At 38.9% G+C, this 17,049-nt stretch overlaps 1 protein-coding gene and 1 long non-coding RNA gene across 4 annotated transcripts in view; one reads left to right on the top strand and one right to left on the bottom strand.

The window, feature by feature from the left end:
• The window catches only part of LOC134284084 (uncharacterized), an 816,516-nt gene that overhangs the window by 44,798 nt on the left and 754,669 nt on the right, over window positions 1-17,049 (top strand). The window lies entirely within an intron of this gene.
• The window catches only part of LOC109413112 (coiled-coil domain-containing protein 158), a 35,751-nt gene that overhangs the window by 13,382 nt on the left and 5,320 nt on the right, over window positions 1-17,049 (bottom strand). Inside the window, exons 6-10 of one of the 3 annotated variants that reach the window (XM_029857277.2) lie at window positions 7,788-8,128; window positions 7,553-7,718; window positions 7,412-7,493; window positions 6,511-6,628; window positions 1,089-1,257 (exon numbers count right to left, since the gene is read on the bottom strand). In XM_029857277.2, the coding sequence (XP_029713137.2) occupies window positions 1,089-1,257; window positions 6,511-6,628; window positions 7,412-7,493; window positions 7,553-7,718; window positions 7,788-8,128 (876 nt within the window). Of the gene's footprint in view, window positions 1-727; window positions 1,021-1,088; window positions 1,258-6,510; window positions 6,629-7,411; window positions 7,494-7,552; window positions 7,719-7,787; window positions 8,129-17,049 lie in introns of all 3 variants that reach the window. The other 2 variants (XM_029857278.2, XM_062842299.1) reach the window with 2 other exon arrangements.

Below are 17,049 nucleotides of genomic sequence, written 5' to 3' on the forward strand. Positions count from 1 at the left end.
TGTGCACTAGCCCCTCTCTGAAGCAATACCTTCTTGGTGGTTCCGGAGAGACGTAGGGTTTGGCGACCATAGGAATGGTTTAGTGGGTACGAGGAGAGAGTAGTCCCGGCTTTTACTTTTGTTGTAGAAGACGGCCTCAGACCTACACTACCCTAACCTTCTGTTAGGGTGTCTGTTGAGCAGATTATCCCCCTATGGTTTAGAAGGAAAAAAAAAATACCCATAAAACCCATACAACTTTTGAGGTTCAGGTTGTTAACACAAGTTTGTTCTCTGTTGACAGACGACCGCGTGGTTGAAAGCAACGCTAATCAAGACATCGCCGCACACTTCAATATATTCGAAACAAGTTTTCCCACCACACCAAGCTACATCAGCATGGTCTTTAAGCCCTCTAACCAACCCCGAAATGGAAATAATGGTGAGAATTTTCTCGCCCTTAAACAGCGGAAACACCCAACCCGGCTAGATGTGCTCGTGAGATGTGAGTGATTGTGCTGGCAACATAAATGAATATTGAATAAGCGCCATCAGGGGGACGCAGTGCCGGCTGTTTTCCCTAGCACGACCGCTTGGTTGATATGCAACGAATAAAACAATTATTTATAAGAACGAAACATTTTCACGGTTCTCAAGAAGCCCCCAATTGGTGTGCTGATGCTGATGAAGGTGTGATTTTGGTGCGTTGTTACTTTGTTAGAATGTGCTGCCCAGAACTGCAGTATACCTTCATAGTTCACATCATCTCGCGCAACAGACTGATTCGGAGACGTACGTGAATAGCTTTGAGCAATTCCTGTCGTAGCATTTTGATTATCAGCAGCTGCGGTGGAGTAGTTGCTATAATTACTGGGGGTAGGCTTGGAGGAAGCATATTCAGTTGGATAGCGATTGTCGTTGGTGGTGGCTGAGGTTGGTGCGTATTGCTGATTATCTTGATTGGTGGATGCTGTGTTACCGCTAGTTTCTATGCGTTGCGAGAGGAATTCAAGATTGTTCTGGAGGACATCTATTTCCTGCCTGAGGCGGCCGCGGGAGGGATAAAAAAACACGTGGGAGAAATTAGATTAGTCGATATTTGTACATACCTCGGAATCGTGATTTGAAGCCGATGAAAGGTTTGAATCCGCTTCCAGCTGATCGGTGTTGTATTTCCGTTTTTGAAAAGCTGGACTGATTTCTTTGTAATTGGCCCAAACTTGTTTCAGACGTTCCATCAGTTCATTGTTAGTTTGTCTCAACTCCTTTTTTTCGTTTCTAGGGTTATGAAAAGTTCACGAAGAGATAACAAAATTAAACAAGCAGTCTACCAAATCTACCAACAATATCTACGTGAAATACTGGGCAAACAAAAACACACCATACACTGTGTAATGGTTGAAAACTTGGATACCTGGGACATTCAAAGTTTTAATAAGTTCACATCATAACATGTGAAGTAAAGGCAACACAGTTCGTTGTCTAAAGTCCTCTAGTCTTCGCACTCCTCCTTATCGTTGGTTTTTGGTTTGGGGCTGATCCGCACGTTCACATCAATCTTAATAGGGTGCCGTTTTGTACAGGCCACGTGCTCTCCGTCCGTAACGTTCGTCCCTTTGCCTTCGGAGCCGATTGTGCCCGTCACAAAGGGACGCGAACAGGGGCGAGTACTTGCTGGAAGGTAACTTGCGCCAGGTTGCACCAAGGTTGTTGTTCTGGTCGAGCTCTTCTGATGTTCCACATCCTGCGCGAATCGTTGAGACTGACTCAACGAAGGAGTGGGGCGAGCCTCGCTGGCTGAATTGATGATGCTCGAAGGGATCAGCGGATGAAAATCGGACGCGTTTTTTGAGGGTGCGTCTTCTGGATGCAGTGAAACAGGTAACAGAAGGAAAGAGTGAAACACGTGCAAGGATGAAAACCAAAAACCAAGCGTTAGGAAGTGTGTTCTAAATACTGGAGGAATTGGATAAACGATTGAATAATTTGCTATAATTGAGTTCTGTACGACACAAAATTAAGATTGTGCTATGAAAATTTGACTATTTTTAACATAAGATTTATATGTATAGGAAATGAAATAAGAAAAACGAATCCCAAACTCCTATAAACCAAGTTATCTTAGGAGCACAACATATCTTGATTTACTAAATTTGGTAATTTGGTAAATTCTTATTATCATATTAATCATTCATTCATTTCAGTTTTGTATGCCCTGTAGTGTAAAAGGCGTACGTAAAAGGTCTCCATCCTGAGTGATTGCCCACCATCATCGCGTAGACCTGTGTCCTGGTTGAATTTCTATCGACTTCTTATATTTATTTATTGAGGTTGTGACGTCATGAGCATATAGGCCTGCCTCTGCTGTGATGTCCTGCTAGTTTCCAGTCTTGTTTTCATATATTGTTTTCGCCCCTTCGCATCAGTAGGTCAGCTCCAGAGGCACGTTCTCCTCCATTTGGGAAATTTATGCCATCAATACACTCCAGACATCTTTTGATAAAAATCTGCAGCTGTTGAGAGTTCTCCACTGATACACACTAGGCCTCATAGGCGTGTAGCAGTGCAGATTGCACGTTTGAGCGGAATATTCGAATATGATTTTTTTTTTCAAGCATATTGAATTCCCACGTTCTTGGTTCATGCGACTATGGCTATCTTGTTGCCGCCATTTGGTTACCAAGAGATTGGAAGCGTTCAATATTCTTCACTGCTTATCCAGCTACCTTTGAGCTCCCTGGGTTGGCCGTGTTTACATCCAACGATTTAGTCTTGTTAGCGTTGATTGAGAGACCTGATGTCGATCCTGCTAATTCGTATATGGTGTTGAATAGGATGAAAAAGTGGAGGTCATATGCATGCTTTCATTTAACCGCATGTGAAGTGGCTATATTTCGACCCCGTAAAAAAGCGGCTGGTAATAATGGTGTCCAGTCCAGTGTAATCCCTAGGATTCCCAATATTTGCTGGTTAGAAATAGGAACACCTCTGACTATCAGTAGTGGTGCAGATGGGGACAAGCGACGGTTGCCACATTATGTAACCGGTCACAATTTCGGCAGTTAGCTCACAGGCATTGTCCGCTCATCCAGTGACCACTGAGACCGCGGATTGTAGTTTCTTCCGTGTGACCTTCAAATGGTTGCCAGCCGTCAGAAGCAGGGATGTCATGCACGTACACTACAATGAATACTGCTGCTACCAAAAACAGGGTTATTACGATCACCAAGCCCTGGGATACTTCAGTTTTCTATGGGGTATAGACTTCGATAGATGGCTGCAAGTGGAAACTTGAAAAATGCGGTTGATTAGGTAGTGTTTGATGAAGTGCAAACAGTGACCCGATACGCCCCAATCAGTGAGCTACATCATAACTTCCGATATTCAGGCTCCGTTGAAGGCCTAGACCACGTCTATTGGTGCCAACTCGATGTGGTCTTCTCTCTCCAAAGCGTTTCTAAAATTTAGACCAAAGCGGAAAGGTATGATCCCGTACCGTGACCAGCTCTAAGGGCATGTATCCCCAGGTGGCCCTCACAAGGCGCTTTTTAACCTTGGCGACACAGCTAGTGAGTGTAATTTGGCGAAAGTGTCGACGGTGTTTGTGGGTCCCGACCCCTTTGAAATTAGGTTCACGATGCCGTGTCCCCAGCTGTTAGGCGGGTGCCGTTTAACCATTCTTTGTTGATGGTGTCTAACATGTGCTTCGGGATCGGGGGAAGATTTGAGCATCGGTATCCGAACAGTTCAAGGTATCCGATTTCATCTGGGCCGGCTGACGTGCCTTTGGTCTTCCGAAGAACGAAAGCTAGTTTCTCCATTGGTGAAGGGTGGATTGAAATATTTCCCGTGATCTGCAGACACACGATTAAGTCAGTGATCGGCCTTATATTTGGCGGATGTAACCTAATGAAGTTGTCGCTGTGTCTGTTGATAGAGGAGGTTTTATCAAAATGATTGAAGAGAATTTCAGCAATTGTGCCGCATGTCTGGTTGTTGTGTTTCCTATTTTCAGGACTAACACCTTTGCCGTTATTGATCTGGTCTAGGAAGGTAGTACGGACGCATCCTTCGCCTCTCGTATAATCTGCCGGGAGTCAGATCACTGGTCCGCAGTTTTCTCCCGATCCGGATGTTTAATTGGGATAAGCTTCCAGCGCCTAAGGGCTTTCCACAATTTCTTCACCTCATCGGTCCACCAGTAGAGAGCTCTCCGGCCCGGGTTAGAACTGGTTCGGGGGATCACGTCTACATCTGTTTCTCCAAAAACAGTTGAAAGGTCAAGTATCTTGTACCGACTTTTCGAACCCTCTAAGCAGAATAGCCTCTTCAAATGAGTGTAATCAGTTTCGTACCTTTTAATTCCACCCTATGTTGCTTATCCTTTGACAGATACGCGTATTTCGACTACCCCTTGTAATCTTCCTCAGTGTCAGTTATCCACTATATAACTGGATAACTGGATAACTGACACTGAGGAAGATTACAAGTGGTGGTCGAAATACGCGTATCTGTCAAAGGATAAGCAACATAGGGCGAAATTAAAAGGTACGAAACTGAGGTCAAGTATGTTTTCTGGAGGGTTTTTACTATGACAATCCGGCTAGGGAAGTAAGTAGAAGTTCCAGGGGCATAGCTACCTGGTAGGGAGCAGACCAATACTGACTGGCTACTATTTTATCCTTGTTTTTGCAATTCATTCGTTCAAAGGTAATTGAACTTGACCCGTCATTTAGAACCAAAAGTTCATGCTTGCTGGCAGTACTGATAAGAATAGAGCCCCGGAGATTCGATGCTCGGCTTCCTCATGCTCTATGAGGACTGTTGATGTCACCGAGGATCAGTCTAGGTTCAGGAGTCTGTGTGATCATTTTCTTAAGATCTGTCAGCTTTTCATTGTTGGCAGATATACACGGTGCATAATTTATCGGACAAACGCCGATTTTCATACAAAACTAGCTGTCTCGGCAATAGCGTCAATAGCGATATTGACGTTGTCCTTATTAAGATCGAAAAAGTAGGGAAGGAATATTAGTTCAATAACCGTTGCCTCTAGAGATAGAGGAAACCTCTGCATCTGAACAGTCACCTCGGGAAGAAGTAGGGTTTCTCGAGTAGAATAAGGTGTGGATCTAGAAGTCACAACATGGTTAGTGTTGGAGATGCGATTCACTAGTTTATATAATAATTAGCCTCTGCATGCTGTGAGATTTGGACTTTTACTGCGAGCACTGTGTTCAAAATTCCGGTGAGAGTGAGCAGGACGGCAGTGTTGGGAATACTCACTTGCGAAAAGTTATACTCCTTTGCTTCTATCTCAGTCCAGAAGCATGCTATCAAAAAATATGTTTGGAGGGCCTTTAGATAGTAGTTTAATCTATAAGTTTGCCAAATAAAGTAAAGGTCGCAGACGCATACCAAAACAGTGAGAGAGCTGTGAGCACAAGGTGAGTATAAATTACACGAATTTTACCCACCTCGTACTCACAACTCTGTTACAACTTTGGTATGCGTTTGCGACCTTTACTTTATTCGGCAAACTTTTAGATTAAACTACAATCTAAAAGCCTTTCAAACATCATTTTTTGATAGCATGCTTCTGGACTGAGATAGAAGCAAGTGAGTATCACTCTTGCAAGAGAGTATTCCCAACACTGCAGGACAGCACCAAAACAGGGCTCGTAGTAAAATTCAAAGAAGAAAAATATTTTGTCAGCATACACAGACCACGTTAATTGCTAATCAAAAACGATTGCGATTTATCTCGCCACGACAACCGTCCCACAAAGGTGTAATGAATTCATGACAAAGGATCATTGTTTACGTTAATCACGCTCCAATTCCTCGCCAAATAACGCACTCGTCATTAAAAATCTCCATAAACTCATAAATTTCCCCAATTGTATCTATTGTGGCGGAGAAATAAATGCTAATTTTTAAATTCTAATTAAGTTGCTTCAAATTGGCTTCTTTAAAGTTGTTGAATCTGCATGTCAGACTGAGGCCGAAATCCAAATTTTCATGATTTTATGTGTCCGATAATCTATTTAAAAATCAATTCGAAGTTTGTATGGGTGTGATTTTTGAATAACCACTCGTCGAATTTTGTACTGAGTGGAGCTGTCAAGCAGTTGCCCAGCTGTCAAAAGGTGTCAAAAATATCTTTGAAATTAATTTTAGGTATCAAAATGAAGTTCTAAAAACCTGAGAAAAATCAAATTGGCTCAGAAGAAGGTGCTCTTTCGTATAAAATTGAAAAATCAATAAATTTTTCGAAATGTAAAAACCCAATTATTGCAAATTATTCAATTTAACAATCAAATAAAACAATATTAATTCGAATTGTGTAGTATATAACTCCTTGTATATACATAACATATGTATTTGTACTAAAATATATTATTCGTTATACTCTACTTATATAAATGCATTTAACGAAACGAACTATGACAAAACTAGTATAAAAAGAATACAAATAAAATATCAACTGAAAGCCGTTCAACCAAACTTGAAAAAACAATGAACATGTACTTATGTTGCAGTGTAGTGTCCTCTAACTTATGCGTCAAGCTTTTGCATTCTGCAGTTAGTTTGTCCATGAGCTGTTTTTGATCTTGAACCATGCCCTCGAGCTCTGACACGGTGGCAGCTATAAGTACAGGAAGAAGAAAAGTTGACAACAGAGACACACAGACACAAAAGGGATGAATAAAAAGTGGAACTCTGAGACGGCGGTGGGTTGAGTTGAGACGTGCGCGGTGAAATATCTGATTGTAGTCAATCTCTTGCATGCCAGCTCTAGCAACATAATGGGTGACATAAATCTCATTGTCATATTGTTATCGTTTTGAAGGGTATCAGACGAATTAACGAGGGAGTCAACCGTTTGAACTGTATCTTAATTATTTTAGGTATTATTGTGGAGGCAACACCTTTTAATCGTAGATGAAAATTCGCAGATTTATTACTAAAAGGCTAACAAGCTTAACAGCTGGTAAAAAAGCTCATGGATAAACTATTGAGAACGCCAGATTTATCAGTTTCCCACTGTGTTCATTGTATGCTTGCTTATGATTAGCATGAGCAGGTCGGTTTACTGATGAGCCACATTTAAGCTAAATTCGCGCCGTTTCTCACACGGCCATGGGCAATATGATGTATGCGAATGTGTCCAATTATTGTTCAGTGGAAACTGAATAAATGCAACATCTATAAAAAGACTGTGTAAGTTTTTGGTTTTGGTGTAGAATGCTTTGAAACAAACATGATAAGAGGCTCTAAACACATTTATGCGTGTGTGGGTGAATCAAAACGTCGATCTTTTTCTCTATTCGCGTACATTGCGTGGGCTTCAATAGCTTACCCATGGACTAAGCGTTCTAATTAATTTTTACAAGCTATTTGCAAAGAAAGAAATACTGCATGCACTTACCATGCTTGGCTTCCATGTCGGAAATGATCTTTGCCAATTCTTTGGACGGGCGTGTTTCTTTGTTCAATTCTCCCAACGTGAGCTGAGAACATTTTAATATTTTTAGGTTCTATAAACAATTAAACATTTCGAACAACATACTTCCTTTTCGAGTGAAGCAACCTCATCCGAGAGCTTGAGGTTTTCTCGCTTGGAATGAAGCAAATCGGCATCCGAGCGATCCAAGCGCTGTCGAAGAGAAGTGATTTCAGCATTCAATCGAGAAACTTCCACTTTGGATTGACGTTCTGAACGCTCCAGTTGTAGTCTAAAATATAGAAAATTTGTCAAATTCGATCATCTCCCTTGCACGATTCAAGCTAAAACAAAACCCAACCTCAGCGAAGTTATCTCCTGCTCGAGTGATTGTTTTTCCGCACTAGCTTGATTAAGGTCAGACATGAAAATAGCCGTTTTGTTTTTCAGCTCCATCTTCAGCTCGTCGATTTGGGAGTTCTTTTGGTTGAGTTCCCGTTTGTAGTCCGACTCGATACGTTTCATGCGTTCGACTTCGAGCTGCAGTTTCGTCGCTTGTTCCCACTGGCTGCTCAAGTCTCCGCCCAGTTGATCTACCTGGAACGTGTAGCGTCGTTCAGCGTTAGATCGTTCTTCGGATAGCCGCTTGGCCATTTCGTGCTGAACTTCGCGCACGCGTTCATGCTGGCGTTCCAACTCATCCTTGATGGGAGAAAAGTATTTAGCTAAAATCTCATAATTTATATATGTTATACAATTTATAATTTTTATTTAAGGACAATCATCTTGAAATCCTGCTGTGATGCGACGAGCCGGGCTCAAAAGCCGGGGAACGATTTTCACAAAATCCAGTCAATTTGTGTGCTTTGCGGACGACATGGAAGCTTGGCCGCCATGGGAACGTTCAAAAATTACGTCCAACATTTGGGTGAGGGGGGGTCTACAAAAGTGTGACACTACGTGTATTAGGTATAGGGAAAATGCGTGACAGAGGGGGGAGGGGGTCTAGAAATCCCAAAAATTGATAGACGTAATATTTGAATCTTCCCATACCAATGGAAATTGTTTCGATTTCCCAATGAAAACTGGCAACTGCCGGTTTTTTTTTATTAAGGTTTACTGGTGATTTTATTACCAGCCACGTGTTTCCAAGCAGATTCAGAAACACATTGAGGCGCATGGCTGTTTATGTCTATACGCTTTCCATGTTGGGGGTCATTCAAATATGACGACCATCGTTTACCGGGCAGATGGTTGACACTCCATGTATAGAACATACGAAAAAAAAGGGACCAAAGGAGCAAAGGCAGTCAAAAATGCCCGAAATTTATGGACGTAATTTTTGAACGTTTTCATGAAGTGGCATCTTACCCAGGCCCGGATTTAAGGGGGGGAAATGGGGGCAAGTGCCCCGGGCCCCCCGATTGAGGGGGCCCCCCAAGATTCCCGAAGCACTATATGTATTTTGTTCAATGAACTCATATGAAATACAGTTGTCCTAGAGTAATTGTAATTGGGTTACCAAAAGTATCGAGATTTTTTCATAACCTGAAATTTGACTTGAGAATAAATCGTGCAGCCTTTGTGGGCTTCGTGGCCGTGCGGTTAGCGGCGTCAGTCATCTAGGCGTTTCGTAAGCCTCGGAGTGCGGGTTCGATTCCCGCTCCAGTCGGGGAAAACTTTTCGTCAAACGGAAAATTCGCCATTGGGCCACTGGGTGTTATGTGTGTTGTCCGTTGTCTCGTGTATAAAATGTTCAGTCTGTGCAGCCTCTGGCTGAAGACGGTGTAGTGTCTTTTTTTTTAGAAATCATAAACTTCATGATTTTTGGTGCACTGACACTATTTTTAGAATGGATTTACATTTTTTTGGGATATTTTCTTCAATATTTCAATAAATACAAAACAATTGAAAAAAAAAACTATACACTTCAATTTCTCCAAAGAGGTATACAATAAAAACACAAATAGGATAGGAAGAACATTGTTTATTTTGGCGTACACGAGTTTCTCAAAAACCTCTTGAAAGTTTTTATTGAGTTCCGTAAAAAAATTGAAAACGTTTCTTAACAAAACCAAAGATTTTTTTTTTCAGAGTAAATTAAACGATGTTTGAGTATTAATAGAAATGTCATTTCATTGATAGTTTAACAATTCAATCACTTATTTGACAATGATTGTGCATTAAGATGGCCCAAACTTATATAAAAAAACAAAAATATTGAAAAATGCCAAGTCTTACCTCGTAAATCAGATGTTTTGGACTCCCAGAATCTACGTTCAAAGTTTGAGCAAAATCAATTAAGCCTAAGGGGCGCTCAAAACGCTTGAAGTTTGTATGGGAAAACTTGGCCAAATGTACGCAGAAATTTTAAATTTTCGAATTTTGCCGCTAGGTGGCGCTGTAAGTGTTCAATAATCAAACCCTTTGGTATTACGAAATTAGTCTATGGTATTACTGTAGGTGACTATATGCCAAACAACTTTGTCGAAGACCGCAAAGTGATCCAGAGTCTGTGGCAAAAGTTACACCCTATTGTGCATGCTTCTTTTGATTATACGATTATATTCTAAAAACACCTGCTTAATACCCATCTGGCTCAGTTTGTTGAGGACAGATGTTTTTATGGGAAAGATATGATAATTATTAAAATAGATATTTAGGAAATTTTGATCAATTTTGGAAACCTAAAACATCTCGGAGCAATGGTTTTACATATCTATAGTTTGGGTTTCACCGACGTTTTGATAATTTATTGCTACAGTTCCCCCTAAAGACCTCACTTTTTTCATTCTAAGTCTTGAACTACCGTAAAATGGGGTAACTTTGATAGTTTTTTAACGAATTTTCTCAATATTTTTACATTAAACAGTACTTCCCCGAGTTTAATATTTTTAAAACAAGTACTGGGGTATCAGTTATCAATTACAATTAAAAGATTTGATGATCTGAAATATTTTGGATAACTTTTAGTTTTTCATATAACCGAAAATCAGTTTTTCATTTTGGGGTAACTTTGATAATGCCCTAAAAACACATCAAATCTCAAAAAAAATAATCACAGATTGAAATCTTAGTAGTATGAACATGATCAGAGAAGGCCTGTGGAATATATAAGAAAGAATTTTTATATCAAAACATTGATTTTTTACCAAATTCTACATATAAAAATGAATTTGTGGAGTATTGAGTGCAAAACACAATAAATTTAGCTATCAAAAATCATTATCTTTGTAATAATAAATGCTTAACGGTACATCAACATATAAAATCTACATCGACATGGCCTTGGCCCCCCCTAGAGCCATGACCTAGTTACGCTTATGGATTACATGCTATCCATGGTTAGTTTGCTTTTTTTGGGTAGTTTTTTTAATGTTTTATTAACAAATTTTGAACAACACATATTTATCTACATGAAATTACAAGGGAATTGCATACTTTTAGGCGTATATCAATGTATGGAGATTAATATCCCAATTTACAAAATTGCTTTCATTTCGTAAAAACACACTTCGCTAAGAGATTCAAGGCCAGATTTGGAATCTACTATGATGAATCTATCGAGAATAAGAGTCCATTCATTGAAAAAATAATTTTAACGAAGTCGTACAGCAGATTGTTTGAAGGGGTTGTTAAATGACAAAAATATCAACAATTTTTATTTTTTACCCAAAAAGTTGTATATAAACTAGATTTTAATGAAAATTCGTCTAAGATGAGCTTTCATATGTATAGAATTGATTTACGTTTACCTTTTTCTTAACTGGTTGAAGGAATCATAGTTTTAAGATAAATTACACAATGCCTGCCGCACTATCAAAGTTACCCGCATTATCAAAGATACCCCGTTTTACGGTACTCGTATAATATTGCAATCGCAAAAAAACGAGTAAAAATTTAAAAATATACGAATAACACAATATTGACAAAAAAAATAATATAAGGTTTACATTTTTAAAATCTTGCTTTTGGGGGCCTACTCTAAAAAGTTTGCCCCGGCCCCCCAAAGCCTAAATCCGGCACTGATCTTACCCCACGGCAGATGGCCTTTTTGCACCACTTCCGTTTGACGAAGCAGTAAATCGATGAAAATGCATTAGTTTAGTGAATATTTTTGCTGAAGTATCGAGCAAATATTGTCTAGTTGCGTTAACACTTTTAAAGCCTAGTAAATGAAGCTATTTATCATTGAAAACGATGAAAGTTTGAAAAATGGCATATTACCCCACTTTCCCCTGCATGTTGGTAGGCGGAACCGAACACGACCGGATCCGTCTGGGTAGTAATGTAACGATAGACGGGGATACTTTCGAGGTGGTGGAGGAATTCGTCTTCCTCGGATCCTTACTGACGGCTGACAACAACGTGAGCCGTGAAATTCGGAGGCGCATCATCAGCGGAAGTCGGGCCTACTACGGGCTCCAGAAGAAACTGCGGTCGAAAACGATTCACCCCCGCACCAAATGCACCATGTACAAAACGCTAATAAGACCGGTGATCCTCTACGGGCACGAGACATGGACCATGCTCGAGGAGGACCTACAAGCACTCGGAGTTTTCGAGCGACGTGTGCTAAGAACGATCTTCGGCGGTGTGCAGGAGAACGGTGTGTGGCGGAGAAGGATGAACCACGAGCTCGCTGCACTTTACGACGAACCCAGCATCCAGAAGGTGGCCAGAGCCGGAAGGATACGGTGGCAGGGCATGCTGCAAGAATGCCGGATATCAACCCTGTAAAGCTGGTGTTTGCAACTGATCCGGTTGACACAAGAAGGCGTGGAGCACAGAGAGCACGATGGGCGGACCAGGTGGAGCGTGACTTGGCGAGCATTGGGCGCGACCGAGGATGGAGAGCGGCAGCCACAAACCGAGTATTGTGGCGCACTATTGTTGATTATGTCTTGTCTTAAATGTGATGTTGAACAAATAAATGTATGTAATGTTCCCAAGTAACACAGAAAACATCTTTGAAAGTTAAATTTGAAAAAGATGTTGTAGTATAGTACTATAATCGAATCTGAACACATCCTATGTTAAAATCATGTTTTAACTATGTTTGGCAATAACAAGTCACTGAAAAATCTTTTCAACCAAACTACAAGTTACTAGCTGTACCCGGCAAACTTTGTCTTGCCTACTGCGTTTTTTGACGTTTTAAGTTTCTAGCCAAGACCAAATCCCCGGTCCCCGGTATGGAAGATCGATTTTCAAAAACTATCAATTTTTCCATGTTTTATGCCTCATAAACCTTCCTTGGGTGAAAACTAACAGAACAAAACTTAGACGACCAAAATCGGATCTTCCGTTCGCAAGTTATGAGCGGTCCCACGTATGCCACTGCATTTTTATATATATAGATAATAACGTAAATTGAGCGTTGATTGCACTAGAGTTTTGAGTCATTGTCTTTCTTCAATTCAAGATGATATGAAAAACATCAGCAGGACATAGTTATAACCTTTGGGCTGAAGCATGTTAAGAATACGTTAAGTTTACGTATTAATTACGCGGCAGAAGAAAGTCACCACCCAAGCAACACAACTAGTTATAATACTGTTTATAATTCACATTTAATACATAACCTGCTGTATTTTCCTTGAATTATAAACCTTATTTTAGACACTTGTATACTCAAAACAGCGCAAAAAATGGCGGCTTATAAAACATCTTTCAAGTTGTATAACATGTACTGTAATACTCTTATGGTACTAATATTTTCAATTTATTTAGATGTTTAAGACTACTGCTGTTATTAATCAGTCCAGGAACAGTTCAAAATACTCGTTTTATACTAATACAATCATGTGGTTGGAAATAAGCATTTTTCAACCGATATAGCTTGCACAAATCATTTATATAACATATTATCAGCATAAATTGAAATCAAGCTACATGACAGAAATATGACTTGGAGAAAACATTAATATAACAAGCTTAAAGGAACATATGTAAACTGTCATGGAAAATGACAGTAAACACATATTAAAAAAAAACATAATTATATATTCAAAGAGCTTCTTCAATCCAAATATGTTCAACCGAATGATGATTTCGATAATTGGATTTTTTCTACTTTGAATGGCTAATGAAGAAACGGTCATTCTCAGTAACGGTACAACTGTTTCACCTGCGATTCAAGATTTATGGTGAAACTATTTATTTTACTTATCTATAACAAACGCGCTTAAGGGTTGAGTTGAAAAATGAAATGAAAGTAAGCCAAATTGTGCAAATTTTCTTTGGCATTTTTAAATCCATACACAAAGAAACAATATGGCAGACTTTTTATTACGCTTACAGTGCAGTTGAAAAGTTTCATGAACAACTTGAAAATGATTCGTTATTGACTATGAGAGACTCAGAAGAAATTCGATTTGATTTTAAACTAAAAACCTTTTTAAGAATACACTAAAATATCACAGCAAAATCCAGTTTCTCCATATCTATATATATAAAAATGCAGTGGCATACGTGGGACCGCGCATAACTTGCAAATGGAAGGTCCGATTTTGGTCGTCTTAGTTTTGTTCTGTTAGTTGTCACCCAAGGAAGGTTTATGAGGCCTAAAACATGGACAAATTGAGAGTTTTCGAAAATCGATTTTCTATACCTTTTTCACCGAGGACTTGGGCTTGGCTAGAAACTTGAAACGTCAAAAAACGCAGTAGGCAAGACAAAGTTTGCCGGGTACAGCTAGTCTATATATAATAATTCATTTATTCATATTTCGAGTCGGTACTGTACTCTAAGCCGCTTTGCAAACAACTCCGCATGAAAAAAATATCAAAACAATTATAATACGTATTGAAAACATATTTCCAACATATTCACAAAAAGGTTATAATTCCGTTTTGTGATGAACATTAAAACATCAATATAACTAATATAGAGCTTCTGCTTTTGCAAAAAATAAATCTATCGAAACGTCAAAACTTGGAAAACTTGTTGTTGTTATTCGTCTCATATTTGCCGAATGTAGTAAAGTTTTACTAATGCCGTTTTTCTTTTTGAACCTGGGTTGGAACTGGATTGGCGGAAAATGTGTAAACAAACAACGTCAAACAAAGTTTAGTACAAGCGAAACCGAAGTCGGGTTGGGGTTGAAACTGTGATCTGATCCAGTTCCAACCCAGGTTGGAACTGGATAATAAAGAAAAACGGCATAAGAAATGAATTAAGCCAGTACATTTTGTATGATAAAAGTATAAAATAGTGTCTCCCGAGTGAAAATTGCAAATTGCATGGCATCAGGTAAGGCAAGCTGCCATCAACTGAAAAGAGTGCAAGTTAACTTGGAGCAACGAGCGTTCTTGTTATCTCTTGCATATGTCGTGATGAACATTCTGCCTCATTGTATCGGCCTGAAATCATGGAAAATTTAGTTACATTGAGACCTTAATGAGTTCCCATTATTTGTTTTTATAGAAGGAGACGTCTTTTTAAATAATGCAGACCCAGACATGCTGAAAACTGAAATTAAATTTCGCAAAGTGGGATGATGCTACGTAGTAAACAGTGATTGTTTTCGTTCTTGGATTGATTGAATGTGTTCATAGTTTTATTTATGTTATATAACTGTGCGATCAAAGTGTTGCGGGCATGATGAAATTGCAGATATTTTTTTGGCTGCTTGTTATCGAGCAACTTTATAAAGACTTGGTTATAACACTAGATGTTTTCCAATTCGTTTATAATACAATTATATGACATCTTTTTGGATTATTATTTTTCAAGATGTTTTCTGTGTTACTTGGGCATTGAATTTCACCTCAGTGTCAGGTCTAATATGTCACCTAAATCATTTTGGGTACTTACATGGCAGCTAAAACTCACTTATGAACAATAATTTTGATTTCGCGAAACATTACAAATCAAAACATTTAGATTGGAATCAGAAACTGCACCAACTTTGTTATTGTTATACTTATGTTCGAAACAGGTATTCAAAAACAACAATCACATCGTTGTATGCTATTTGGAAAAGGATGTTTCAAAAACGTAATTATGATGTTATTTCAATGTATTTCAGTCGATTCCAGTAGCATTCGACAAACATGTCGTTGTGATGTACAACCGACGTTATTAAAACGTAATTTTAATATTCTGGATTTTTTCCTATCAGGACTGATAGATTACAGTACCTGCTAAAAAGTTTCATACTAATATTTGTATGTATAGCCGTTTGTTCATGTACAATTTCCAATTAAAAAATATTTATGTAGCGCCGTTCAAACATTTGATGAAGTAATTTTATTTCCTTATTTATATGTAACGAATACAAGCATATCTTTAGTACAATGATTAAAAATAGCATTCCAAAACTTCCAGACGGTGCTGTGACAAGTAGCCACCATATTGCATGTTGAAAATTTGTTCAAAATCTCACAAAAATCAAAGAGATGACCAAAACCTCCCTTCTTGATATCGATCTGATGTAAAGCGAATGAAAGCATGGAAGACGAATGTGTTTATTTCACCAGAAATTTTGAATGGCACATGAAATTAAGTCATAGTGACCAAACATCGAGATGGTAAATTACAAATGAAATGTAAGGCTTGAATATTATTTCCAGCCATTACTAAATAGCACATAAACAGGTGTCACAATTATTTGCGGTGTGATTTTTCTGCTGCCAACAAGTTTTTACGATTTCACTGAGAACATATTCGATACTTAATGTTATGTTATAATAATGTATTGAAAAACATCTTTTGTAACATCATGAAGATGTTTTATAAGCCGCCATTTTTTGCGCTTTTTCGGTGATATAAGTGTACGAAAATAAGTTTTTCATAGTAAGAACAAAACATAGACCTTTGTATGAAGCATGTATTATATACATTATTATAACAAGTTGTGTTACTTGGGTTGCTCTTATACAAAAAGTGTGACATAGGGAGGACGGGGTTGACAATGGACAATTTTTACGGGACGTAATTTTTGGACGCTTCCTATGTTAGTATAAACTCATACTCGTAACGTGGGTAGATCACCTTGGGATAGTGCATTACGGCGTAAGATCTACCATATCAAATTTTGATCTTGCTATTTTCCTGGTTAATTCAAATGCAGGAACATTCCAGGATCACGATTTGGTTTTTACTGTTATTTTATTTTTATTTTTTATTCTTCTTCTTCTTCTTCTTGGCGTAACGTCCTCACTGGGACAAAGCCTGCTTCTCAGCTTAGTGTTCTATGAGCACTTCCACAGTTATTAACTGAGAGCTTCCTCTGCCAATGACCATTTTGCATGTGTATATCGTGTGGCAGGCACGAAGATACTCTATGCCTAAGGAAGTCAAGGAAATTTCCTTTACGAAAAGATCAGAGTATCTGTACGCACAAATCTCAATACGAGATTGAGAAAAGTTGGCTGTGAGCACACGAAAATTCCTTGAGCTTGAGACTCGCGATGTTGGTGCACATCACATTAGCATTGCGAGTCTCAATGAGACGTCTCAATGAGATGGGCTTGAGATCACCTGTCAGTACCAAAAACCATTGAGTAAAAAATATTCCTGGAGAAAAGCCTGGAGATTCGTAACTGAGACTGAATCCTATAGGTTATTTTATTTGTACTAATCTGTTATTGTATTTTGCAGTTTCATGCGCTGTTGAT

Source organism: Aedes albopictus, chromosome 3 (assembly GCF_035046485.1).
Source record: "Aedes albopictus strain Foshan chromosome 3, AalbF5, whole genome shotgun sequence".
Classification (NCBI taxonomy): Eukaryota; Metazoa; Arthropoda; class Insecta; order Diptera; family Culicidae; genus Aedes; species Aedes albopictus.